The sequence below is a fragment of the Anarhichas minor genome, unplaced genomic scaffold, assembly GCF_050575085.1.
Source record: "Anarhichas minor isolate MPS153535 unplaced genomic scaffold, ASM5057508v1 ptg000010l, whole genome shotgun sequence".
NCBI classification, from domain to species: Eukaryota; Metazoa; Chordata; class Actinopteri; order Perciformes; family Anarhichadidae; genus Anarhichas; species Anarhichas minor.
Window position 1 is genome coordinate 12,061,423 of NW_027466456.1, and position 25,918 is coordinate 12,087,340.

Below are 25,918 nucleotides of genomic sequence, written 5' to 3' on the forward strand. Positions count from 1 at the left end.
ATCACAACGACAGGCAGTGGAACCACCAGTTATATTTCCTCTCACATCGTCACTGTCCTTGTGGTTTCACCTGTAGTGCTGTTGGCTGCAGTACTTCCCTTGTTGATCTGGTGTCTACTGAGAACCAAAGGTAGGGAAAGTGACGGTCCAAAAATACTCCTCTTCTCTGTATTTGTTTTACTTGTCTGTCATAACAGACAAGTCGGGGTGCTGTGTTTGTTGTCAAGTTTGACTTACACTGACTTGGTTGCTTTCATGTAGCTCAATTTAGGTAGTCCTCAGTCGGCAAGGAGGTGTCTGCTGAATTATTAAAATCTGAAATAAAGTGTTTGACCTGATACATCTGGAAACTTTGATCCAACATTGTATGTGAGTTGTCACTGAGATTCATTTAAACCCAAAGAAAGTCCGGCCTTAAATTACCTATTTAGAGTTATGCCGTGTTCACACCAAACGCAGCGCGAATTCATCGCGCCGCATATTCGCGTCAATCGCGCCGCAGGTCTCGCCGGGGACCATTTGTGTACATTCGCGCGAATCGCGCCGGAGAGGGGGCGGGCCTTATCGCCCTGAAAGCCGTTCAACTGTCCGCCATTAACCATGGAAAAAATAACCTCTAGTTCTGCTTAGTACGTGTTGTGGAAGTCACAGATATCCCGGGAAACTAAACGCCGTCATGTTTCATGCGTCTATCATTCATTGTTTGTACCATATGGTTCACACACATAGTTTGGTCCGGTCTCTATTGATATGAGGTATCGTAGAGCTCTGGGTGAACACAGACGGCTACAGTATTTATTTCCTGATTCAACAACGGCAGGATGTCAGTGATGACGGGGGGGAGCAACTCAACGCTGATAGGCTATCGCGCCGGGGCGCAACGCGAATATTTCACCGAAGTTGAAAAATTTCACCTCACGCGTTTGGGGCGAATTCGCGTCCATCGCGCCGCGCCATCGCAAATTCGCGCCGCGCCAGTCTCATCGCGTCTGTGCATAGACTTTGTATGTAATCTACTCGCGCGAATAATTCGCGCCGCGTTTGGTGTGAACGCAGCATATGGTCAGTAGTAGACTATTTTTTTTTTATTTTTCAAGCGAGGTAAGAAGAAGAATTGTTATTCTGTGGAAAAAATGTGCAATTGTGTGGTTAAATGCTCAAAAATGCAAACCAGATTGCAGTTTCACATCCTTTTGATACATGATGATTCACAGCTTTTGAAAAGAAGTCCTCCTTCAGTGCGTGCAAACATGAATACATCTACTATCACAAAGGGGTGGGTGGAAAAAGTCACTTGCATTATTTGTTCACTATTACGAGAGCGTTTTCACTTTAGAGACAAAGCCCTCTGGCCTACTTTGAGTTGGAACATTGCCTCCGCAACCTCAAAAACCACACCATGAATTCCCGTATGTGTATACAAATGCACGGTTTTGCTGACGCCTTCATCAGATAATGCTGCGAGTCTTCAAATATCACAACTCAGCAAACTAACTGATGGTGGAGAACAACTTTACTCTTCTGCACCTAGCTTTTTTAGCACTTGTTTTTTAAAGCTTGTACCAGAATAATCAATAATTAAGTCAGACTTAATCAAACTAACTTCAATATAATCAATAATCATTTTTAAAAAACAGGCTTGGATTAATAAACCTCTGTGAAATTATTCACAAAAATGCTAATCGATCAGCATGTGGACTGCTATGGCCGTTATTCTTTTAACTGCTTGATGTATTAACAAGTTTACTGGTATTAGCAGCATTTTTTCAGATTGTTAGGTGAGAAGATCGATCCAAGTCTCATGTCTGTACGGGCTTGAAGTCAGGAGACCATTAGCTTAGCCTAGTAAAAAGATGGGAAACAGTGAGTCTGGCTCTGTCAAAAGTTTAACAATCTGCCACACTAATGAACTCTTTGTAGCTTGTTTGTTTAATAAACTGCAGCTTATCTGCCCATTGCGTCTGTGTGGCGTCTCTATATGATATGATCGCTGAGAAAAGGTATTAGCAAAGGTCCTTAAACCTGCATGATGGCACCAAGACTCCAGGAATTACTACAAAAGCAAAGTTCTAATGTAACTCTTTGAATAAGCATATTTGCTAAAATGTTGAACTATTCCTTTAAAATGGCCACCTGTATTTTTTTGCCAGCCGTTCATTTCACCTCAGCTCTAATCAGACTGTCTACCCTTTAATTAACTTCCATTCAAATCCACGTCTTACAGGGATTAAGTTGAATATTTGCCTGACTGACTCAATATTTGACCTGTTTTGCTCATTATACAGACAAACAACCGCCACCTCAACAACAAAGCTCTAATCCCACAGTACAAGTAAGAACACAGTCACCTTTTTGGGTCGTTAAAAATGTAAACGTCAAAGTAAATATTTAAAACATCTGCAGAAATTCTTCACCTTGACTTTGATCGTCGTTGCAGGAAACAGTTGAGGCATCCACCAATGTGCCCGCACCCCCACTGGTCTACAGCGTCCTGGACTTTCCCAAAAGATATCCGGCAGTGTTGGAGATTAATCGAAGTGATATAGTGTACGCTGATGTCAGCTATCTCTCAGAGAAGAGACAAGTGTGACTTGCAGCAGAATGTAAACCAGCAGGTCTCTCTTGGTTTGGGTAAAGGTATGAAAGATGACTTATATATAGATCTAAAAATATATTTCTAGTGAGTGTGATAAATGCTTTTTTTAATCACACGATGAATTCTCACAGCGTGTCGGCAATAATTTACAAGCAAAGGAGTCACTGTTCTGCTTTGATCGTGAGTATGTAGGTGTCACTTTGAGTTTGGTGGTCGTGAGATTGAAATGTTGACATGTCGGCAAACCACAAGCCAGCACATATAATGTTGCAATAACAAACCAACATTGTGATTTGGTTTGTTTGTTCTTTATTTGTCTCAGGGTCATCTGTCCACTAAACTCTTAAAGGCAGAGTCTGTTTCATTTTTTGTTTTCTTTGACCAATGCCATAAAAAGACCAAAACAATGACTTAGTCCTATTTCCTGTGTGGTCAACATCCGTTATATAACTTACTCCTCCTTGCCATAGACCTCCATTGTTGTCCCAAAACTATCAAAAACACACCAGGCAGCCTCACCATTGCACTGGGTGACATCTTAATTTGATGAACAGGGGCACTGTCGTTTATTTTGAGTCCCACAAATAAAATCCTGCTGCTGAAAATACTCACCGGAGCTTAAAGTAGTCCCACAAAAATGTACTTTTGAATAACATTTGAATAACATTTTCTAAAAAATACAGTGCCCAGCTGTTTTGAAAAAATACTGAGCGTTTTTATTATGTGTTTTAAAATTGAATCGATACATTTTGGGGCTGTTTTTTTTCTTCTTTTTACATATAATACATATATTTTTGTCTTCAGTCAAATAGGCTTTCAGCTGAGTACCACAGACATGGTGGGGAAGTCAGAAAGCATTGAGAGATGGACTAACACACTGATGGTGTTGTTCTCATGGAATTTATTGATAATAACAAAAACATGAAAGAAGGCCAGTTATGTGTTATATCTTCAGGAGCTCCCTTTGGGTTTCAGGTTGACTCATTTTTTATCTTTTCTGTCATTTTCTGATTTGTTTTTCATCAAAGTGTTGATCACAGTTAGACTCAGTGTTTCCACTGTTAACACAAACAGAATTAAGAACTATTAGTGAAATGAAACAGTCTCAGGAAATGATGAAATTGTATTTGTAGATTAAAGATCTCAGCTCAAGAGTACTGTATATTCACAGAAGGGATTTTCCATTTACTGTATGTGACAGTTTGAGACTGTCACACCGATGTTTACGCATACGATGGCTATCTGACAATATCTCACTGCCATTTTCCACTGCATGATCTCTGACGTTCTCTTTTGAAAGGTGCTAAATAATATTTTGATAGATTTGTCAGAATAAGTTTTGATTTATGTCCTCAGTGCCACATGTTGTTGTCATTAATGTGTGATATCCATGCATTCATGTATTAAACTCATCCAGCATATTTGTTCACAAGTGGCAGACATGCTGGTTGATTATTCATCCCAGATGTTGGTTGTTATTCAGGAAGGAAAATAACCAGCCAACCTAGTAAATGGTGACGTGTTTTTTTAAAATACGTGGACGCAAAGGCACGCAATCAAACACCGACTGAAGTTTCTTCTGCTTTCATTATTGGTAAAAAAGCAAAAGGGCATTTTGAATGTACCAAGTTGTCCTGCCAGCAGGTGTTATTATGTCATACTACTGAACTGTTTCTTCTTGAAATGCAGGAGTGAGTGTCAAAATAGAGAAATAAACTTTATTTTTTTTGTGTACAAACAATGTCCTTCGTACATCAATGCTGGATCATTGAGTCTCATGTAAGTAACAGAAAATACATTTTGTTTTGGTGATCCATTCAAGAAGGTGAAAACATGGTGCATGCTTCACAGTGTGTTTTAGTTGTAAAAAAATGTTTAGCTGCATGTTGCTTGTTAAATTGTTGGTGTCCTGAATAAAATGTCTTACAATACTGATGCCCTCCTTGGCCTTTGTCTGAAAGTGTACCTTGGTTTCAATGTCGGTTTTAAATCTGCTCTCCAGGCAGAAATAATCGCACTGGTTGAGTTAAACTTAAAGTAGCTGTCGCTTAAAGACCACGATGCTTCTTATCAACCTGGCCTTGTCTTACCAAGCCTTCGGTATGTAAAATCATGCAGTACTGATCCACCATACTAAAAGGGTTGTTCTCACGCAGGACCTACTTTTAGTGTGTCAGTGGGGCTGGCCCCGGGTAAATCTCCCATAACTCCACCATCTGTTTTTCTGCGAAGCCTACATGATGTTGTCTCTTTGAGGCTGCATACAGGGTCCAAGGTGCAGGTGCTAGTTCAGCATTTATTATCATGAAACCTCAACCTCAACACTGTAAAGTCTGTACGATTATTACTTTCATTTTTACTTAAAGCCTCCAAAAAGGCTGAAATTAGCCCCGTTGCAATGTAGCTCATGATAGCTTGGGTTAATCTACCTCATTTTTCTGACTTTTTGGGGAAATGATTCAGCCTGTATACAACACATGACACACATTCATTTCATGATAAAACTGGATACGAAGTGAAAAAAGAGAGAGTGAGCTAACTACATGAGTGGGCAGGCATTTTCTCTCAGCTCAGGCATGTAGAAGAGGGTAAACCCCCGGGAAATTAATCAGTTTTCTACTATGTCATATTTTCTATAGCCATTTGACAATAGAAACAAAAGACATGTCAATTACAACATCTTTTGTAGTCACAGACTATAGGCTGGATTACCAACTGGGCAAAACAGGCCCCCAGACCTTCAGTGACAACAGGTTTTATTAATTGTAAAGTTATTTGGTTTCACATTGGTATTATGTTAGCCTAATCAATTTGTGTTTAATCAAATTAGCACAAAATAATCAAATCACCACAAACAAACTGACACACAGCATCCCCGAGCCAGGGAGTGCTAAGGAAACACTGGTGGCTTTGACTCAACAGGGCACTAGCTGTTGAGTCTTACAGCCTGACGAAAGAAACTGCTCTGTACGGCAGGGGACGAATCTGTATAGCTTGCCAGACGGCAGCAGGGAGAACAGGCTGTGGCTGGGGTGGGTTCTGTCTTTTGATATCCTTTGGGCTATTGCAGGCACCTCACGTTACCGATATCACTGACGCTCGGCACAAATGTTATTCTGGGATTTATCACCTGCTGCAGACCCTCTGGTCCTGGGCAATACACATCTCATACCAGCTTGTAATGTTTCCAGTCAGGGCACCAGCACAGAGAAAGTTTTCTAGCAAGTTGGGCAGCCTAATTTGTTTTCTCACTGAAGGCGTTTTGTCATCTTTAACTATAAGGGTATCCAAAAGAGAGCTTTTGCAGGAACTTTTCTTTTTTCGAACATGAATCCAGTGGCTCAAGGTAAAATATACTGAGCTGCTGGGTGCACCGAACTCAAAGGAAGCTTAAAAGCAAAACTCTACATACATTCCCTGCTCTGGCTCTGGTCACAGAGTGAATAGTATGGCCAATATTCTCCTTTCTTGTTGAAGGAGTAACTAAGAAACCTATCTAGCCCCTGAAATACCCAAAAGCACTGTAATGGTACATTACAGTGCCCCAAAGACAGATCCTGAGGTCTTCTTCCCTTTCTGGGACCTGTGGGGAAATATTAGAGAGATCCTCAATACATATCAAAATACTTTCAATTATTATTATTATTTCCACAAAAAAGTTACCCTATTAGGAATCCTCAAATGTTTTCTACACTATATTAACCTTGAAGAGAATCCCTAATGTGCACGGTTGCTGTCTTCCGTTTCTTTGAGGTGAAGCTGGACTTCACTGTCATTTGCTAGTGTGCATGTTGCTGTGCTCGACCTGTTGCACTTTGCACAACATCACACCCACCTCTATAGTACAGAGGTTTCTCATAAACAAACCAAACCTCGCTTTTCCATAACTGTGCTGTGAGCTGTTGCAACATTCAAATCATGAATGACAAAACGGTTCAACAGAAGAGTGTTTTTTTCTTCCCTCTCATTGTTACATGCTGCCAGCGGCTCACAGCTAACAGTGCTAACAGTGCTAACAGAGCTAACAGTGCAACGATGCTGTTGGTCAGGATGGCGTTATCAGCTGTAGAGTGACCGCCGTGAGCTCACCAGTGGAGCACAAACATGCACTAAAAGCCTGGCTATGTCAACGAAGCACGGATGAGCTCAGATAACGATAATCACAGAAAAGGAGCAACTTAATTTTCATTATAGCTGTTTGATGCTATATTCACGTTCAGAATGTTAAATACACCTCCTTTAAGGCTGGCGTTTTTGTACAGATTCGTTGTCTATTATGACATAGTCTAATAGTACAATTTGTAAATATTTTTCCTCATAATAATGGGTGTAATTATTATTAACTCAATTTGCCAAAGGTAGACACCAGAGATCAAAGTATTGCAGCTCTATCAGTTGTTTTAAAGCCAAATTGAAAAGTGTACTAAAAGCTTCCCAACCCTGTACTGTTTGAGCTTAATGCAGATATCCTCGCTTTTAAATTGTCAAACATATACTTGCTGCTGGTGTTTAATGTACTGCTCTGTTCATTTTGTATCAAGTGTCCTGTCCTGTTTGTCTAATTAGTTTAGTGACTATTCTGTCACTGTGTGGATGTTTCAAACGTGACCTGCCAAGAGACTGCAGATTAGAATTAGCTTCAAGCTAACCCTGGTACAATAAATTAAATGCTAACAATCATCTTTATTGCTCATCGTCCCTCACAAATTAAATAAATAGTGTTGCATGCATGCTTATTAGCAAGATTAGATTAGATTAGATTAACACACGTTTTGGATTGACTGTTCTGTAAATAACTTCTGTTTGTGTGTAACCTTAATAATCACACCGTAAAATAGTTAGGTCTGGTTTTCCACTTGACATCAGCGGAAAGATCTCAATTTAAAAATGTGAGGTTTCACAAGTCAGCAGGGTAAACTCATTTGTTCGGAGCTAAATATTCATACTTTACCTTCAGAGAGACCTCACATGTATCCCTGAAGTATGAAAGTATGAGTGAGTGAGGACACAAACCTATCTGCATCTGTATTGACTTTCGAGGACCAGAGTGCACTTTAAGATATACAAACATCTCCTTTCCTGCAATGCCATCTTCTGTTACTACCAAGGGATAATAAGCAGTCAGTGAAATATCTACAGAGGATTATTTCAGCAATTTTCTAATTACACATACTACACTCTTGGCCTGTTTTAACTTTGATGAGCAAAAGCATCCCAAACACAACATTTTAAGTACATTTGCATGTCATGTCAGTTTCAAGCCAGCACTCAAAAACAGAAACTATTTTTCTGAATATACTTTTTTCTGTATGTACATCTGAAGAGGGGACATTTACTGCTCAACACAAAGGTTTGTGACACTCTTTACTCAAAAGCCAAAGCTGCAGCTGACACTGCCCTCTGGTGGCAATGAGTCAGAGTACAGATGGAACCCTCCACAGATATAATGCACCCTGAAGGCTGCAGCTTTTCATCCTGCTCTCTTGTCTCTTAAAGTATGAGGCCACGTTTTTACTTTGATACTACAAGACAGACAAAAGCTCTGTGACTTTGCATGAGAGAAAATTATACTTAGAGAGTAAATGTAGGTGTTGACGAGGCAAAAGGATGATATGATGATACATATATTTTAAAGTGATGCTAAATTAGTAGGAACGTGTGAATACAATGTTTAGAATTATGCAGTTACAATAAGAACGTGTTCAGCAGTGTCAAATACCAAGACAGAAAAAAAAATATCTCATCAGGTGACACATGTGCTTTAAAGCATGACAAACGTCTGGACCCAAACTGTTCATCACATATATTAATATATGGATGTAGGAGTTGCTTTTTTTTACAATCCAAAATGACGCACTGATTATGAGTCAAAAGCTATGATAATTCTGACTCATACTTTCAAATAAAACAAACGAGCAGAGGCATCTATTCTGCCATCTGTTGGACAACATGTGTCACAACATGTAACAAAGTAATACATTGAAATATTATAGTGTATTCACGCGGAAAATCAGATAAAAAGGGGGCAGGATGTGGTCATTTATTTACTAGTAGAATGTACATTAGTGCTTAAAGACAACATTGAGTCTTATTGTGTGTCATCCTGATGTTATTGTTGTATTATACACTAATCGCATGAATACTCAAACAAGTGCTAAATATAAAATCTCCAATAGAGGTAGGATTTAACAGTTGAATATAGGTACACCAATAAAAGTTGATGAAATAAGTTCTGGAAACTCAAAGTCCACATTTCCTGCAAATAAATGTCCTTAAATGTCCTTAATATACACACACTGTGGTATCGGCTCATAGTATTTTCTTCACAACACTTCACGTTTAGCGATGTTATCGCGCTGTCTGTGGTCAGGACAGATGATTTTAATCTTGATGTGGTGAGAGATAGAATTTTGACTGTCATAACTAAACAACAGAGTGACGTTCTCCCCAAGCAGGCCACAACCTAACAGTACAGGAACCAGGTATAAGATTTTTTCCTATAGAGAAATTTAAGTGCAGCCTCGTGGGAAATGCTCTCACTCTATCATCACTTCTTGCAAATCAACATGACATGTTCTAGTTTGAACAAGGTAGATTGAAACACCACAGAAGTCTCTTTGGTGATGAGTAATCTAGTGTTTCACTTTGCATGAGCTACCTTTTTTTAAGGTCATTGGCTTTTTTTGTGACCACCACTTCCTGTCACATTGTACAAGCTCACAGTTGTGCTACCCAGACATCACACACACTGGTTCTTTTTATTTGCAGTTGTAGGATTCATTGTTACACTGACCAACAATGCATTAGACTCTTAACAGGATAACTGATAATTTTTTTGAACATTGCTACTGTTGTAAAAAGAAAAGCTAACTGTAATTTTACTATATTCTATTGAGTTTCATTAAGTTTGATCTAGCTGCAAGCTGCTAACAAGAGCTAGAGTCTATAGTGACTGTAGCTCTGTGAGGCTGTCATGTTTATCGTTTAAAAAAAAGAAGATTTTAAAAGTTGTGGGGCAAAGAGTGTTTGTGATGTTTGCAGTCATTGTGAAGTAAAGGTGGTCAAAAACTGTTAAAAAGTTTAAGACACTGCTATGTTGCCATAAGAGTATTGTTCAGTTCATGTACTTCTGCTCTTTGATTTAAAATCCAGTCCTTGGCTTAAATAATAAATCCTTACATAATTCCAGTTACTGCATGAGAAATGAATGTGAACATTTGCAAACATGCCAAGCAGCACTGAACACAAAGTGCAGCTGAGCTGACGATCATTAGTTTTGAAACTGTTTGGTCATGAACAGAAGTGTTGGACGAATAGACATTTTGACCTGATGATGGCATTAGATTAATTTTTCAGGAACCACCAAAGTCTGCAGGTTTCTTCCTCTGAGGACCATAAATTAATTTCAAAAAGTTTAACATTTTTTATTTTTCAACCAAATAGTTGAGATAATTCACTCACAATCCAAAGTGTTTAGCTGTTGGTGAGACTACATTAAAGTCAAGGGACCAAAGTTATTTGGATTCATCCTCTGGGAGCCATGAATGTCTGTACAAAATGTTGTGCCAATTCATAAATATGGAAATATTCCACAGGGTAAGTCAAACTTCGACCTTCTGGTGGTGAAAAGAAAACAATTAAAGTTCTTAGGATTCATCCTCTAGGGATCATAAATGTCTGAATAAAATTGCATGTCAACATTTTGTCTAAGACCTAAATAAGAAAAAAAAAATCATAAAAGTCTAAACCCGGATTTGACATCAACAGTTAGAAAAAGGTTTATTGACAACACAGTGAGCGATAAACCCTCCTGCTTTCATATACTGGCATGCTTAGGTAAAGAAAAGTCACTGGCAAAATTCAACTTACATGAACATTAAACAAATATTTTCCTCTGAAGTAAATTATTCTGCAAGTCTCCTTTCATCCAACATTATAAAAAAAAAAAAGACATGTTAAAAAAATGAAATAGTTCTAACAAGAAAAGTGTTCGTCCAGTCTTTATTATACAATTGTGTGCTGTGAGGCAGTTGAACCCTCATTTAAATCCATTTTAAGGCGAGTCCGTCTTCACATCGAAGACCAAACCATTCCTGTATATCAGCATGGCGATCTCGTTGTCCACTTGTTCGAGATCAGTAATTTCTCCTTCTCTGGAGCTCCTCAGTGCCTCATCACTGGTTCCTTCTGACATCATTGAATCAACCCCGTCGTCCACGTCAGTGCCTTCATCCCACTCTCTTGTGAGAACAGTGGTCTCCTCTGCGTCCTCAGGGACAGACTTGTCCTCTGGATGCTGGTGCAGCGTCAGCTTGTGCACCTCCTCCTTTCCCTCCAGAAATTCCTGTTGTGGGTCACATTAGCACAAAACAGTAAGATTCAAGATTCCAGACTTCACTATCATATGCATAGAGAATAAACAGCACTGTTCTATTAAATTCTTAGCTTGCTGTCCTGTTTGATTGCCATATGTTGTATAAAAATCTTTACTCAAAGTAAAACAAAAACAGAAGGAAAATAACATGGTTTTCACAGTGCAATGGGAGTGAGTCTTTCCCAAACAGTTGACACATTGATTTACTGGAAAATAAACTGATTAATTCTGCATTCTGGTCAGTTTGTGGTTCTCTCACTTCATCTTCCCACTGTTCAGGGACTTTCCTCCATTTAATCTACTTCCCAGGAAAAAAAAAAATGTCTCCACACCCAACACACTGTGTTCAGATGCCATCGGACTGATTGTTTTCTGTGTTTTGGTTTTAGCGCCTTTGCCCATCTACACACCTGCTCTGAATCAGTCTCGTTAGTGCTTCCCAGCCTAATCACCTCACCTGGGCTTCTCCGCCCATCTCTGCACTTCATTCTCTCGTCAAATAAGTTTGGTTTTCTGTTCAGTTTTTTCTTTCCATCCTTGATTTTGTTTATGAGATGTTTCGTTGTGTCTTGCCTGCTCTGACCCTTGAATTAAAACTGGTTCTGTTGCCTGTAGTCTCTTGTGTTTGGGTCCAACGGCTCCACTCTTCATGACAACTACATTTTACAACTTTGAGCCACCAGGTTGGCGATTGCTTTATGGCACAGAATAGTAAGACATGGTCGAACACAATCTTTATAAACACTGTTTGTTTGCAAGTTTTGGAGATATCGGCCGTAGAGCTGTCCAATATAATGGGACTAGATGGCACTCGGCTTGTGGGGCTCAAAGTGCCTCAAAATACATTCATGTATATGAAACTGTTCATAACAAGATCTGTGGATTATCATGAATCACCAGGTCATGATTTCTGGAAAAATCGTTTTTTAAATTAGATTTCAGGGTGAACTGACAAGCTGTGGTTGACGTCAAAGGAAAGATTTGTACTCTTACTCAAAATGAGAGTGCAGGTCATTATTTATAAGGTTAAACCCCAACAGTTTCCCACAGGCACCTGTGACTCTTCAGACAACCTTTACAATGCACAAAATGAATAAAGATCAGCTGTCGGGGTTTTCTAAAGAGCAAAAACTGCACATGTTTAACTGCTGAAAATCCCTTGTAAATATCAGTCTCTTACCTGACTCTCTGGTTGATACGGGATTAAATCTGGAATAACGGGTGTCGGCACAGGAGGGAAGATCTTGTTTTGGATTCTAAGTGTAGATAAAACAAACTCAAATAAACCAAATTCCTGAAAGCTGCCATGTATGGCATTTATTCAGTAAAACTGAGCAGGCATTGAATAAAAGCAGCACATAGACTGCCCTAATGTTCACCAAGTTAAACAATCAGAATACTTTGAAAGATACAATGATCACAGAAACAGTTGTACATAGCTTTTAAAGATAGCCAGAACACGAGTACTTCACAGCATTAGTGACTTAGCTTTCCTCATGCATACTTTGTTTGGTTTATCAATACTTTAATCTTAAACTGTAGAATATTTACAGTAGGGGTCACCTACCTCTTCAAGATGCAGGTGCACATTATTGTGAGGAAAAAGAAGAGAAACAGCAAGCCCAGACTCCACCACACTAATAAAAAGGAAATATTTGTTCACAACCACATGTAGAAAAACTGCACTATTGTCTCGTATTCAACTTTCCTACAAAGCGGATTTACGATACCATTCACAGGCTTCTCAGGGAATGTGATGATGGTTACTGTGGCTTCGGGTCCTTCTCCCACACGTGTAACTCCAACTAGGCTGATGTTGTATTTCGTTCCCGGTGTCAAGTTTTCCAGACGGTGTTTTAGCAGAGAGGCTGATATGTTACGGCACTCTGACAAAATGAGACGTTGGAAAAACTTAAATTTGCATAGTGCTGTCATCATACATGTTCAAAGAAGGTTTAATTGTCTCACACATTCAAAAGTTGGTGAAATATTGTGCCATTGCGTATAATCATACATTAGTTTTCTTTCATTCAGCTCTACAAAACTTTTGCCTTTGCAAAACGTTACAGATGAGTAAAATAAAGTGACTTCACACCTTTCAGCTCATCCTGTGAGCTGACTTTGAGGATGTAGTGTGTGAGGAAACCTCGCTGGTCCACAGAGGGAATCCCTTTCCAAGACAAGTCAGCAGTGTGTGTATCACTAGAAGCAATAAAGTCCTGAGGTTCTCTGAGTGGAACTGAAGAGAGAAAGAAAAAAGTAGATTCAAAACAACCACAGTATGTTTCTCATTCTCAGTCAGATAAAGTACCTACATATACGTATTGAAGAAAGGTCCCAATCAGTTCCACACATGAGGGATGAGAAGTGCACATTTTAAATTGGAAATTAAATAAGATCTCATTAAAGGCCAATACAGAACAGTGGTATTGGTGCATCTCCTACAGTATAAATACACGTGTACACAAAATATATTAATGTTTAATGTTAGCTGGGTAGAACAAGACTTCAATGACAATGCTAACGGTTAGCAATGTTTCAACATGTTCTCATCCAAACTCGTTACATGCCAACGCTTTGTCAAACCCTTTGGTTTCAGTTTCTAACGCACTGGGTAGCCCAGCGCACGGTCGCAGTAAACACGTGGTTAACACTGTAAATTCAAACAAAAACACTTGTTTAGTACGGAAAACGCAAATAGAAAACAAAATAAATTTAACTTCAAATGAACTCAACATGTTTGGGACATGAACGCTGGTTTCAAACACCAGCCTCCTGGTTGAAAGTCCTTTGTTTTTTGAATCAGGTTTTTTTTTCGGTCTATACTAAGTCATAACACTGCTGGGACATTTTCCCTGAGCGTCTAATAATGGCAGTGATTTAAATTGTTACTTGAAAGCCCTGTGCGTCTCAAACAGTCGCTAAAAGGTGCCTTGTGGTATCACACACTGTATGTGACACACTGACGGTATTTGACACTCTGGCAGTGAGAAGGAGCTGAATGTTTACCATGTTCACCATATAAGTTTAGCATGTTAGAACATTTGCAAATTAGCACCTAAATTGGTGATAGAAATGTCATTAGTTCTGCAGGTATTGGGTCACAAACCAAAGGCTTCGACGAATTACTAATTTGGCCTCATGATGACTCTAGATGGAAAGTTAAGCGATCACCAAAGTTATTAGAATTCATCCCAAGAAAGACGTGAATGTTTGAACTAAATCACACGGTAATCCGACCAGCAGTTCAAACAAAAACCCACAAATGTCAACCTGCTGGTGGCGCTAGAGGAAAAGTCACATCATCACCAAAGTCATTAAGAAAATGTCTTCTGGGTATCACGAATGTCTGTACAATATTTCATGACAATTCAGCTAGTTGTTGAGATATTCCCGTCTGGACCAAAGTGATGGAGCAACTGACTGTCAATGTGTTCTGTTGTTTCACTTGTAGTACTTGTTGCAGCACTTCCAGCTAGCAGACTAAGTTTAGTATCTGATAATTGTGGCGCCCCTGTGCGTCTTAGTGTATTGGAATAAAGACACTTACCTCCCTCTTTTTGATAAAAGAGGCACATTTTAACTGTCTTTGGATTCCTGTCTTTGGATTCGCCTTCACATCTGTGTTCAAAGTAAAGGTAGCGAACATAGTCTTTTATGTCTGAAACAGAAACAGATTCATAGTTTGTCTTGCACAGAAAATATTTTTGATGTAAATGTGTCACAACATTATCTTCACCATGGCGGTATAACAAAGAAAATAATAGTAAAAGTAATGTTAAGCTAATGTTGGAAAACCATCAATGAAATGTGGTGCTAAATTAGGCCAACGATTAGCTTTGGTGTACTGTATATTGTATACTAGCATCTTTTGTACTGATTTGTTGAATCCACTATGTGTAGGATTTGACAACGCTTTCATCCTGGCTAGTTTTTTGTTTCGTCTTCTTCTCCATTGCCATCTGTAGAGCCGATGTGATGAAGCTGTGTGATTAAAAGCACTTAAGATAAAACATACTCATTTTTATCTGCTTCTTCTTTTTCATCTTTGCCGTTAAGGTGATCACATTTGCTGGCCTTGAATCTCCATCTTGAAGCTCGTACAACTCAAGGCAAGATTTAGTTAATTTTTCATCCAGCAACGTCTTGTCACAAACTGCCGGGGGAACAACAGACTTTTAGGTTGACTGAAGGATAAATGCACAGGATATTTGACACAGACACACACACACACACACACTTTGGCCTACTTTTGAAATCTGCAGCAGGTTCGGCTGGTACTTGAATGATTGCTGGTGGAGAATTCCCCGCTGAGTTTGTGGCGATTACAGTGATGTTGACGGCAGATAACGAGACAGTAGTAGTGTGTTCCCTCGTGTTGATGCGATATCCTTTTTTCTTGCAAGGACATCCATAAAAAGACTGTGTGTCATTCAGGAAGTAACTCACTCCTGTGACTGCAGCTGCATGTGGCATCGGCTGAACAGCGGAAGAGACAAACACAGCAAACTGAGTGCTACAGTCCAAGAAGGAAACACAAAGCGGTAGAAACACCGTTATAACACACACTCCCGAAGCAGAACGGTTGGAGCAAAAAGTGAGGTTTATGAACCAGGTTTCATTTCACTTGAGCTAGGGAGGTTAAAGGTTAGTATTTTTGTAGTTGAGTTGTGTCAATCAGTGTTATTTTTAAAAAATACTGTGGTCAGCGATGCAACATCTTCATATTTTTAAATTCTGCCAAGGTATGCTTTCCATTACAGTTAAATTTTTTCTAAAAAGATTGACTGAATTAAAGTACAAATGTTCATACTGGGTACTTAATTGGCTGAACTTGAAGATATTGTAAAACATATATTTCACGCATCAGAAATTTACAGTTATACATACAGTAGAGACTGTAATACTAAAACTCTATTGTCCTATTTGGGACCACATTATTGAACAATATGGGAGGAAGTGTGTGAACATTTTGGTGTAGTTTTCCCGTCACTGTCTTACCTTCCACGTTAGCGTCACCTTTCGAGTCCCATCTAAAAGCTTTGTCATAATGGTGACTTCAGGTTTTTGCTCAAGCGCTGCAGTAAAAACACAAGACATCATTGAGCTGTTTACTGTATGTTGGGTAATATTACAATATAGTTTGAGCCTACAGCAAAAAAGAAAAGTGAATAAATCTTAAAGTTGCATCTGTTCAGATGTTAACAACTCTTAAAAGTAGGAAAGACAGGATGCGAGTGGTTAGGACTCATATTTATATACAGTATATATGTATATATATCATATTTGAGTTTGGATTTAAGATATCCTGTGTGTATTATACCAAACACTACAGGTTATAGTTTGTGATTTGTAAAGCCACAAATACTTTTAGGACACTGGATTTAAAGTCCAAAGTGCTAATGAATAAACTATAAAATCTATGACTTCACCTGCAGGAACAGTCACAACTGGAGACCAGTCGCTCCACAGTGGGTTGAAGGCCTGAGTGGACCGATGTCTGATTTGAACCTGGTAAACTGAATCCTTCAACAGATTACCAACAATAACATCTGTTTGAATAAAAAGAAAAAAAGAGAGACATTTCATAAATTTGATATTCAACTTTTTTTTGTTATTTTCTCCTATATTTATTGTTAAGTTTTTCCTATTGTCAACAAATCCCATGAAAAGACCAAAGCCAACAATTAATTAAACCGGTTAACAACTATTTCCAAAGTCTGATAGATTACATCTTATTCTTCTGTGGCATAGTGCTCCATTGTTGTCTAAAAACTATTTAAAACAGATCAGTGAACTTAATTGTTGAACTGGTTCATTACAATGAACTGGGGCACTGCAGTTTCACCGGCCTATACAGACACTTCTGTGTTTTACCCTGTCTGAGAATTAGCAGAACTAACATGTCTAAAAACTTCATCAGACGTCATTAAAGTAAATACTGAATGAGAATTTACAGTAGAGTGCTAAAACCACCGGTATGATCCTTCAGTGTACCTCAGCTTTAGATCCACAAGAACCAATATGAAACAAGGGTGAATAAACTTTTCATTGAAAAGACTTGAATTCCAAAAAGAGACTACTCACACATTGAACGTTTACTGGTGGTATTTGTTGTTCTCTGTAGCTGCAATATGGATAAAAGGTTAAATATGTCAGATATGTCAAAACTTCAGATACATTACATTTGGTAAGAACATCTGCCTCACTTTTCCCCATGATTCTGTGGGGTGTTCGTTGCGTCTGAATCGGATCTCGGCTAAAGCTGGATACATCTCTGCAGCTATCCATGTCAAGTTGAGGTTGTTTTTAATCCAGGACATGGAAATATTTTGTGGTGCTTCATACTTAACTGCTGAGGAATATGAAAATAGTTATTACATTTATTTACTACATATACTTTAGCACTGTATACATAGTAAACTTCTCCCACTTGTATGTGTTTTTAAATAAGAGGAGCAGTACCTGTGTCATGGAGTACCACAGACCTCCTGGTCGACATGCAGCTCGAGTTTCCTGCTCGAGCTTCCACCCAAACGTGATAAGCACGATTTTTGATCGGGAGCAATTCGTCAATGATGTCACACGTCTTCTCCAAGCTCTCGAACTTTGTTTTACTGCAAGTAAACATTTAGAGCTAGCTTTGAGTGCATTGAGAATGGCAGGAACACATGTCCTCAGCATTAGACTAAAGATGTATATTAACCCCTTTACATTCAATTTTGCCCATTTGTTTCCCTTAAGTTGCTTTAAGATTGTTAAAAACACCCTGGCTTTGTCCAAAGGTAACAAAATCCACCTACCAGCATCTCTAAAGCGCACAAATTAATGTGATATCTCATCTGTCATCTCCGCCATGGAGAATCATGTGGTTTTGTGTGTGCCTGCGTCCGTATGAGTGTGTGTGCGTCCGTGAGTGAGTGAGTGAGTGAGTGAGTGTGCACCTCGGTGTCCACAGCTAATCTCGCATTCTGCGGCAGCAAACTGCACAATAATGTACCACTTGTGGTTGTGCTGACTCACACTTTCTCAAAACACCTTTTACAGCTTTTTTTTTTATAGAACCACTGACTACGTTTAAATGCACCAAATATTCGTTGTTTATTCCAAAACAGACAATATTCCTAAAGAGCCGTTTACATGGCGAATGAAAATTGATATTCAACTAATATTCCCGTTTCCCATGCACTGCGGTCAAGTCAGCAGACACTCGGATCTCCGTGGTCAACTCAGCAGACACTTAAATTATATTGCACATATACGCTGAAACTTACGGTAAACGGCACAGATCGGGAGCGAGCGAAGAATTTTGCAAAGTTAGCGGAAAGATTAACGTGAGACAACTTCCGGTTTTCTACAGACGAACATCCGGTTTTCAGAATAAGATGGCAACAAAGTATACATATTGCATAATGAAATGAGATTAAATGAATTATATTCACAGTATAAAACATGCTACCTGCATCTCCTGAGTTAAAGGGAAAATACACCTAAATTGTGCGTAAAGTGTCTTTATTCTTTGATTTGAGGGTTGCTGGAAGTTAATAATACCTGACTGACGGTCCATTAAGATATTTTACGAAGCAAAAACTCTGAACTGAATTTGTATCTTCAAATGGCACATTTTTTAAATGTTTAAGGTGCTATAAAAATGTTTTTCTCAATAATTCCAGACAATGACTGACATGTATGTGTCAGTCATTGACATGTATGTGTCAGTCATTGTTGGACGTCGTTGACTCCACCCACACTGAAAATTAGACATTTTTACTGTACCAATTAGGAGATATTTCAAATTAAAACTCATACATTTGAACCGAGAAAACGTATAATAACTGAATATTTGAAGTGTAATAAAAACTATTTTCTCAATAAGTACAGACAATGACTGATATGTATGGGTTGAGGACATCGTTGACTCCACCCACACTGAATATTAGACATTTTTACTGTCCCAATTAAGAGATATTTCAAATTAAAACTCATACATTTGAATTGAGAAAATATCTAATAAATGAATATTAGAAGTGTAATAAAAACAGTTTTCTCAATAAGTCCAGACAATGACTGATATACATGTGTTGAGGACATCGTTGACTCCACCCAAACTGAATATTAGACATTTTTACTGTCCCAATTAAGAGATATTTCAAATTAAAACTCATACATTTGAATCGAGAAAATATCTAATAAATGGATGTTTGAAGTGTAATAAAAAGTTTTTTCTCAATAAGTCCAGACAATGACTGATATACATGTGTTGAGGACATCGTTGACTCCACCCACACTGAAAATTAGACATTTTTACTGTACCAATTAAGAGATATTTCAAATTAAAACTCATACATTTGAATTGAGAAAATATCTAATAAATGAATATTAGAAGTGTAATAAAAACAGTTTTCTCAATAAGTCCAGACAATGACTGATATACATGTGTTGAGGACATCGTTGACTCCACCCATACTGGAAATTAGACATTTTTACTGTACCAATTAAGAGATATTTCAAATTAAAACTCATACATTTGAATTGAGAAAATATCTAATAAATGAATATTAGAAGTGTAATAAAAACAGTTTTCTCAATAAGTCCAGACAATGACTGATATGTATGTGTTGAGGACATCGTTGACTCCACCCAAACTGAATATTAGACATTTTTACTGTCCCAATTAAGAGATATTTCAAATTAAAACTCATACATTTGAACCGAGAAAAAGTATAATATATGGATATTTGAAGTGTAATAAAAACTATTTTCTCAATAAGTCCAGACAATGACTGATATACATGTGTTGAGGACGTCGTTGACTCCACCCAAACTGAATATTAGACATTTTTACTGTCCCAATTAAGAGATATTTCAAAGTAAAAGTCATACATTTGTACCAAGAAACGGGTACATTTCTGAATATTTGAGATGCTATAAAAACTATTTTCTCAATAATTCCACACAATGAGTAATGCATATAAGTTGAGGAAATCTCTGACCACACATATACAGAAAATGAAAAATCTTTACTGTGGTAATGAAGAGATTTTTTAAAAGTAAATTAATTAATTTGTTCCAAGAAATATCCAATAACTGAATATTTGAGATGCTATAAAAAGAGTTTTCTTTATAATTCCAGACAATGACTAGTGCATATGTGTTCATGACATCTCTAACTATACTAATACTGAGAATCAAATATTTTTACTTTCCCAATTAAGAGATTTTCCAAAATATAAGTCCTTCTTTTGAACGTTCAAAAAGTTAATTTCTTAATATTTAAGGTGCTATAAAAAGGGTTTTCTTAATAATTCCAGATAATGACTGATGCATATCTGTTCAAGACATCTTTGACTCCACCCATACTGAAAATTAAACAATTTTACTGTACCAATTAAGAGATATTTAAAAGTAAATGTCATACATTTGTACCGAGGAACAGGTAATTTCTGAATATTTGAAGTGTTATAAAAAGTATTCCCTCAACAATTCCAAACAATGATTGATGTATACAGGTGCATCTCAATGAATTAGAATATCATCGAAAGTGTGATATATTTCGAGTGTTTAGGCTATGGCTTACAGCTAATAAAAACCCCAAATTCTGTATCTCAGAAAATTAGATATTACATAAGACCGATTAAAAAAAGGATTTTTAATATAGAAATGTTGGCCTACTGAAAAGTATGTCCATGTACAGTATACAGTATGCACTCAATACTTGGTCGAGGCTCCTTTTGCATGAATTACTGCATCAATGCGGCGTGGCACGGAGGCGATGAGACTGGCACTGCTGAGGTGTTATGGAAGCCCAGGTTGCTTTGATAGCGGCCTTCAGCTCGTCTGCATTGTTGGGTCTGATGTCTCTCATCTTCCTCTTGACAATACCCCATAGATTCTCTCTGGGGTTTAGGTTAGACGAGTTTGCTGGCCAATCAAGCACAGTGATACCGTGGTCATTAAACCATGTATTGGTGCTTTTGGCAGTGTGGGCAGGTGCCAAGTCCTGCTGGAAAATGAAATCAGCATCTCCATAAAGCTTGTCAGCAGAGGGAAGCATGAAGTGCTCTAAAATGTCCTGGTAGAAGGCTGCACTGACTTTGGACTTGATAAAACACAGTGGACCAACACCAGCAGATGACATGGCTCCCCAAATCATCACTGACTGTGGAAACTGCACACTGGACCTCAAGACACTTGGATTGTGTGCCTCTCCACTCTGCCTCCAGACCTTGATTTCCAAATTAAATGCAAAATTGACTTTCATCTGAAAAGAGGACTTTGGACCACTGAGCAACAGTCCAGTCCTTTTTCTCCTTAGTCCAGGTAACTTAGCTCAGGCAACTTAGCCCAGGTAAGACACTTCTTACGTCTCTGGTTCAGGAGTAGCTTGACACAAGGAATGCGACAGTTGTAGCCCATGTCCTGGATACGTCTGTGTGTGGTGGCTCTTGAAGCACTGACTCCAGCCGCAGTTCACTCCTTGTGATTCTCAACCAAATTCTTGAATGACCTAAACCCCAGAGAGAATCTATGGGGTATTGTCAAGAGGAAGATGAGAGACATCAGACCCAACAATGCAGATGAGCTGAAGGCCCCTATCAAAGCAACCTGGGCTTCCATAACACCTCAGCAGGGCCACAGTCTCATCGCGTCCGTGCCACGCCGCATTGATGCAGTAATTCATGCAAAAGGTGCCCCGAACAAGTATTGAGTGCATACTTTATACTGTACATAGACATACTTTTCAGTAGGCCAACATTTCTGTATTAAAAAACCTTTTTTTAAATTGGTCTTATGTAATATTCAAATTTTCTGAGATACAGAATTTGGGGTTTTAATTAGCTGTAAGCCATAATCATCAACATTAAAAGAAATAAACACTCGAAATATATCACCTTGTGTGTATATTTTCTCAATTCAAATGTATGAGTTTTAATTTGAAATATCTCCTAATTAGGACAGTAAAAATGTCTAATTTTCAGTTTGGGTGGAGTCAACGATGTCCTCAACACATACATATCAGTCATTGTCTGGACTTATTGAGAAAAAACTTTTTATTATACTTCAAATATCCATATATTATACCTTTTCTCGGTTCAAATGTATGAGTTTTAATTTGAAATATCTCTTAATTGGTACAGTAAAAATGTCTAATTTTCAGTGTGGGTGGAGTCAACGATGTCCTCAACACATACATATCAGTCATTGTCTGGAATTATTGAGAAAATACTTTTTATTACACTTCAAATATCCATTTATTAGATATTTTCTCAATTAAAATGTATGACTTTTACTTTGAAATATCTCTTAATTGGTACAGTAAAAATGTCTAATTTTCAGTGTGGGTGGAGTCAACGATGTCCTCAACACATACATATCAGTCATTGTCTGGAATTATTGAGAAAAAACTTTTTATTACACTTCAAATATCCATATATTATACCTTTTCTCGGTTCAAATGTATGAGTTTTAATTTGAAATATCTCTTAATTGGTACAGTAAAAATGTCTAATTTTCAGTGTGGGTGGAGTCAACGATGTCCTCAACACATACATATCAGTCATTGTCTGGAATTATTGAGAAAATACTTTTTATTACACTTCAAATATCCATTTATTAGATATTTTCTCAATTAAAATGTATGACTTTTACTTTGAAATATCTCTTAATTGGTACAGTAAAAATGTCTAATTTTCAGTGTGGGTGGAGTCAACGATGTCCTCAACACATACATATCAGTCATTGTCTGGACTTATTGAGAAAATACTTTTTATTACACTTCAAACATCCATTTATTAGATATTTTCTCAATTCAAATGTATGACTTTTACTTTGAAATATCTGTTAATTGGTACAGTAAAAGTGTCAAATTTTTTCTATGGGTGGAGTCAACGATGCCTTGATTATATATACATCAGTCATTGTATGGAATTATTGAGAAAAATATTTTTGTAGCAGCTCAAATATTGTGATATTAGCCTTTTTTTTGTCCTGAACATATATGCATTAGTCATTGTGGGGAATTATTGAGAAAAACATTTTCATAGCACCTTAAAAACTTCAGAAATTTGCCATTTGAAGATATAAATTCAGTTCAGAGTTTTTACTTCGTAAAACATCTTAATTGACTGTCAGTCAGGTATTATTAATTTCCAGCAACCCTCAAATCAAAGAATAAATACACTTTACGCACAATTTAGGTGTATTTTCCCTTTAACTCACGAGATGATGGTATCATTTTTTATACTTATTGGAATATAATTCATTTAATCTCATTTCATTATGCAATATGTATACTTTGTTGGCATCTTATTTTGAAAACCGGATGTTCGTCTGTAGAAAACCGGAAGTTTTCACGTTAATCTTTCCGCTAACTTTGCAAAATCTTTCGCTCGCTCCCGTCCTGTGCCGTTTGGTTGCGTTTACCGTAAGTTTCAGCGTATAGGTGCACTACAATTTAAGTGTCTGCTGAGTTGACCACGGAGATCTGAGTGTCTGTTGACTTGACCGCAGTTTCCATGCAGCCGTGCATATGCTTCAACATTTTTTTTTTAAGTTATCCACCGCTGGCGGACTTGTTTGACTGTGCGAACACAAAGTGCTGTAAAAAAAAAACATTGAGAAACATATTCCAAATGCTCCCAAAACCAGAATAATATCGGCATATCCCGCATGTCTTAATTGAAAATGCCCATTTTTGAATAAGGCCGAATTCACAATATCCAAACGGAATATGATTAACCTCATCAAATTTGGAATATTGTCATATCCATAATAATAGTGGAATATGAGTGTGAACGTCAACGTAGTCATTGACTGCCTGCTGACTCCTCACTCACTAACAGCTAACATAACTACCAGCACACACACTGCTGCGTACCTCTCAGCCACTGCTCTCTGGCTGACTTTTATCGTTTTGTTCGGTGTGTTAACCGCTAAAAGCATACGGGACTACCAGTACACATAACTAATGTACCTCGATGCAACTCAGCTGCTGCTAAGCAGGCAGACAGCTTAGTGAGTTTAATTTTGTTTTTGGAATATTGTATGACGTGTTTTATACACGACATATTAACAACATTGAGCCAATTGTCTGCATTCATCGCCGCTGGATTTTAAATTCAAACGTGTACGACGCCTTACAGGCCAATTGTGGGTTGGAACGTTGCTCATTCAATTGAAGTTGCAGACACACCTGCCGGAGATCTGCACTCTACTGAGTTGCACCTTGGTAGTTTAATCCGTAGTTTGTTGCAGATTTTGTTACCTTTTAATAGAGCCAAGCCAGCTGTTTCCCCGTTTCCAGTATACATAAAAAACATCACACCTCTCTTGTCAGAGAGGTGTGATGTTTTTTAACTATGTGTAATATTTGTTACATCCATACGCAGACACAAAATCACCATGGATAAGTTGTTGTTTGAGTAGATGTCACCATTTTAAAATATTGCAGCTCAAACACAGAATACTCACTTAAAGTAAATCCAAAATGTCACATTTCTCTCAGTCGTATTCATGCTCCATTCACAAATGTAATTAGAGTTGTCAGCGGTTCTTCTGAAGCACTCGGGACTGGAAGGAGCCTCACATGCTGACCCTTAGGAGTGATCAAATGATCTCGTTTATACATTTTTAACATTTATCTCACAGAGTCTCGAAATTAAGAAAGACTTTTTTCAGCATCAAACACAAAGCAGAAATATGAAGGCTTCAGTTTTCTTATTTTATTTATACATTTTAAAGAACTGTTTTTAAAATGGGATCTGATTATTACTTACACTTTGGCAATATTTTCTTTGTCACACTTGTATTGACTTTGTTTGTTAAACAAATGCCAATAAAGCATATTTAATTGTTAGAGGTTTGGCGTTTGGTCCTGTTGTGGACGACAGATGATAAAAACTGAAATGTGACGATTAGAATGATGACAAAATATCTTTAACCTGAACATTTTAACTGATAGAATTCTTCCAAAAACTGCTCTCAGGACCCCCAAGTCGGCCAATTGGTTGGGTTCTCAATGTACTACGTGGCTGGATAGACTAACAGCAGATAAGACACAACAACTGGGGGTCATTCATGACACTCAAACCGTTTTATGAAGTATAAGACCCCCCCGTAAGCAATACCAACTGCCCTAGAGCGAGAGATGGAAGAATGCGATTCAAACAGACTACTGTCATCCAACAAGATCCAAGATGCAGAGATGACAAAAGGGAACTACCGCTACTTCATACAGCTTAACCTCCCATCTGCCCATCAGAACCAGGTCAGGGGAAACCAATACATTTTCAGATGAGTTTGAGGTTTCTAGGACAAATAAATCTCATGTCAGTTAATAGAGTAATGCTAGTTAATAGGTTATCTTTAGATGCTAGACTAATTGAGAAATAAATGAACGTTAATCAATGAGCCTAAGATCTGAAGTACGAAGTTAAATAAGAACTAATACCACATTACTTCACAATCTTCCCTGGTGCTTCTTAAACTGTCAACTGTTGAACGGTGCAGTAATATATTGATTCTACCTGGTCACATGTTATCCCTTTTCATTCGTGTTCATCGTTATTCATTGTACTCATCATCATATTCTTCATTCTGTTCATTTGATCGTTTATTCATTTATTTTCAGAATTGAGTTATGTAGTTAGGCTAATAAATATTGAAGTTATTAAGAACTTGATCATTTAATTTGTGTGTATATTAAATAATAAGTCACTGTACACCAGGACAAGAAGTCTGTTGCAGCCCTGAGATTGAGACTTAATTGATTAATATCAAATTTGAAGTTTTCCCTGCTTTTTCCAAAATTGGGTGGCGTCCTTACTTAAACTAATTGTGTCTTGTGGTTTAAGCTGAGTGCCATCCCTCCTTCAATAATAATCCATACGTTTATAATTCAGTTATTTATAACCGTTACATATTTTGATATTAATTAATTAATATCTATT

The 25,918-nt window shown here is 37.8% G+C and overlaps 1 protein-coding gene and 1 long non-coding RNA gene across 3 annotated transcripts; one reads left to right on the forward strand and one right to left on the reverse strand.

The window, feature by feature from the left end:
- Positions 1-4,525, forward strand: LOC142947001 (uncharacterized). Its single transcript, XR_012953158.1, has 3 exons — positions 1-130; positions 2,286-2,332; positions 2,438-4,525. It is a non-coding gene; the product is annotated as an uncharacterized LOC142947001 (long non-coding RNA).
- A 5,824-nt stretch (positions 4,526-10,349) lies between these two features.
- Positions 10,350-24,524, reverse strand: il12rb1 (interleukin 12 receptor subunit beta 1). Of its 2 annotated transcripts, none has more exons than XM_076088169.1 (14): positions 24,441-24,524; positions 17,436-17,587; positions 17,180-17,325; positions 17,058-17,097; positions 16,403-16,522; positions 15,972-16,048; positions 15,221-15,449; positions 14,989-15,126; positions 14,521-14,631; positions 13,066-13,209; positions 12,701-12,856; positions 12,538-12,607; positions 12,151-12,226; positions 10,350-10,940 (listed from the first exon to the last, which is right to left on the reverse strand). In XM_076088169.1, exons 1-14 carry the CDS (start codon positions 24,482-24,484, stop codon positions 10,650-10,652), a joined length of 1,794 nt encoding a protein of 597 aa, XP_075944284.1. In that variant the 5' UTR covers positions 24,485-24,524; the 3' UTR covers positions 10,350-10,649. The 2 variants fall into 2 exon arrangements, with proteins under 2 accessions (XP_075944284.1, XP_075944285.1); XM_076088170.1 differs by lacking the exon at positions 24,441-24,524 and adding an exon at positions 17,774-17,889.
- Between the last annotated feature and the right edge of the window lie 1,394 nt (positions 24,525-25,918).